This window comes from Mastigoproctus giganteus, chromosome 3, assembly GCF_048544385.1.
Source record: "Mastigoproctus giganteus isolate SK-2022 chromosome 3, ASM4854438v1, whole genome shotgun sequence".
In the NCBI taxonomy this organism is placed as follows: Eukaryota; Metazoa; Arthropoda; class Arachnida; order Uropygi; family Thelyphonidae; genus Mastigoproctus; species Mastigoproctus giganteus.
The window spans coordinates 31,054,090-31,056,526 of NC_143577.1; the positions used below are offsets into that span (position 1 = coordinate 31,054,090).

General features: G+C 32.3%; 1 protein-coding gene across 1 annotated transcript; it reads right to left on the reverse strand.

Annotated features, from left to right (window-relative positions):
• Positions 1 to 710: 710 nt before the first annotated feature.
• LOC150087842 (uncharacterized) lies at positions 711 to 1,670 on the reverse strand. Its single transcript, XM_090369933.1, has one exon. The coding sequence runs from the start codon at positions 1,668 to 1,670 to the stop codon at positions 711 to 713; it is 960 nt and encodes a 319-aa protein (XP_090226059.1).
• Between the last annotated feature and the right edge of the window lie 767 nt (positions 1,671 to 2,437).

Below are 2,437 nucleotides of genomic sequence, written 5' to 3' on the forward strand. Positions count from 1 at the left end.
GTAACTATTCAGCTGACCTTTGAATTCTCCCATTAAATGTTAGACTATTTATTCCAGTAATTAAACAACTTACTGGATGGGAGTACCCACAAAGAAATGCAAAAATATACTGTAGTCAGATTCTGGATACAAAGAGAGAATATTACAAAAGTATCTGACAGTTAAGTCAAATATTACAACATCACAAAATGCATTTACTGCTATAAATCACAAACTTTATAGCAATAAAAGGTTATACTATAATACAATTATACTCAGGAATGACTGGACAATACGGCAGATGTACAAACAGTATTTTTTTCAGAAAGCTGCCTAATTCAATACATGCTAACTCCAGACAAAAGGAAAATATCCCCCACCTAAATGATCAGAATGCCGGAAATACTATTTCAAAAATTAAAAATTCAGCTTCTGGGGTGTATAGCTGCCCATTTCCTGTACACTGATTTCAAAAATTTGATTAAATAAAAGTAAGCAAAAACTGAAAAATAGCAGCTTTTGACCTACATGTTCTTAAACAACCAAACCGAAACAGCCACTGGGCCCACTGACTCCTTGGGCCTGTTGTAGTGGCACTTCTGGTGGTAGGTAGTTTCACTACTAAGTGAATCTTATATACTGGAAAATGTGATATAAGTGAAAGGAACACAGTCTTAAACTGTAAATAAATTTCTTACTGCAATGATGTTAAGTATTTTAAACTTTAGCTATCACATAATAAAATCTGCAGAGCCATAAATTACAAGCCTTGCCATATCACCAAATGTTCTGTTGTATGTTTTAATATTTTCTTCATCAAAGTCAACTATCACATCACTGGGTACAAGGTATGACTTATGTCGAATTAAAAGATGAATAGCATGGAAATTTTTCCACTCATCACTTCGAACAGCATATAACATATGCACCAAGTTATGTACACCAAAGTCATAAGGAACTCTGTGCACAAGGTCTGGTCGGGACTGCAGTATCATTTGGGTGGGAAGCTCACCAGCATTATAATACCATTTATCATGCTTGTAATAGCGATAGGAATGATACCACAAACGAAGAAAACGGGCATTCTTGTGAGCTACTAAAACTTGAGTTCCAAGATTTTGTTCTGGTGGCCATCCAATAGCAAATTCATATTTTCTAAATGGATTTAAGGACTTCACTATATAGGAATCACTGTCAAGAAATATTCCTCCATATTTCATTAACAGTTGTAAACGAGCAATATCTGAAGCATGATACACTGAGCTGAGAGGTTTATCAAAAATGTGAGTTGGCTTTTCAAAATATTCTATTTCTAACAGTGATATATTCTTTACCATATTCCAGTATTTTCCATCAAGTTCATAACAGTCGCAATGAATAATTATTTTATCTGGTTTATGGTGCAAATAAGCTGCCCTGATACTGACTGCCTCGATAAACGTAAGATTGGGATTTTCAAAGTGTACAAAGTGGACTACATTGGGAACTATATAGTAATTAAATCCAGTAACATTGTTGGCATTTGAGAAATCAACAATTTCTCCAGCCAGAAAATTTCTGAGGGCTGGATGATGTGATGGAATGCCTATATATATCCAAGCTAAACAGAGTGCAAGGAGGATTCCAATAAGTGCAGCAATGATTAGATTCTTGTGTCGAAAGCACAGAAGTTTCAATTTATACAAAATCATGGCTTTCTCCACGATTAAGCAAATAATAAAAAGAACTTCAAAGCATCTTTGTAATAAAGTCTAGAACTATTACACAGAAACCTAAAAAGAAACAGAATAGCAAAAATTAGTATACTATATATGTATGATCCAAAAATTGTAAAAATTGTAAATTAAGTAATTACTAAAATCACTTTAAAAAAATTCCTTAAGATAACATTATAAATTAATTATTCTAGATATCAGAAACATATACAGATCTGCATTCAAATTGTCAATTAAATATTTCAAGCATTCAATTCAATTCAATTAAAATCATCATGTTCTTTGCATTGTTCAATGTGGTCTCACAGGTGCAATGGCAGATATGCATGTCAACTTCAGGGGTCATTTCGAACAAATCTTTCAGGCCAGTATAATTATTATATGGTGGATGACCTAATAGTTTTTGGAATGTTTTCTGTTACATGTGGATGGTTGGTTTGAGTGTTTTTTTGTGTATCAACTACAATGATCAGTGTACTGGTTTCTATAGTAGTATACATATATGTTTTGTATCTTAGACTGGCTATATAAAGCTGTATATTGTGTATAATTAAAAAAGAAACACTTAACTATATTAATAGCAAAAAATATATATATCTAAATTTTATTCACACAAACTAAACTAACAGCATGCATTTATATTAATTTAGAAATTTGGTACAAATTAAATTAACATCAAACTGACCACATATTGTGGTCTGGCTCTTTCAGACCTTCCTGTGCTTGAAACAAAACGTTTAAAT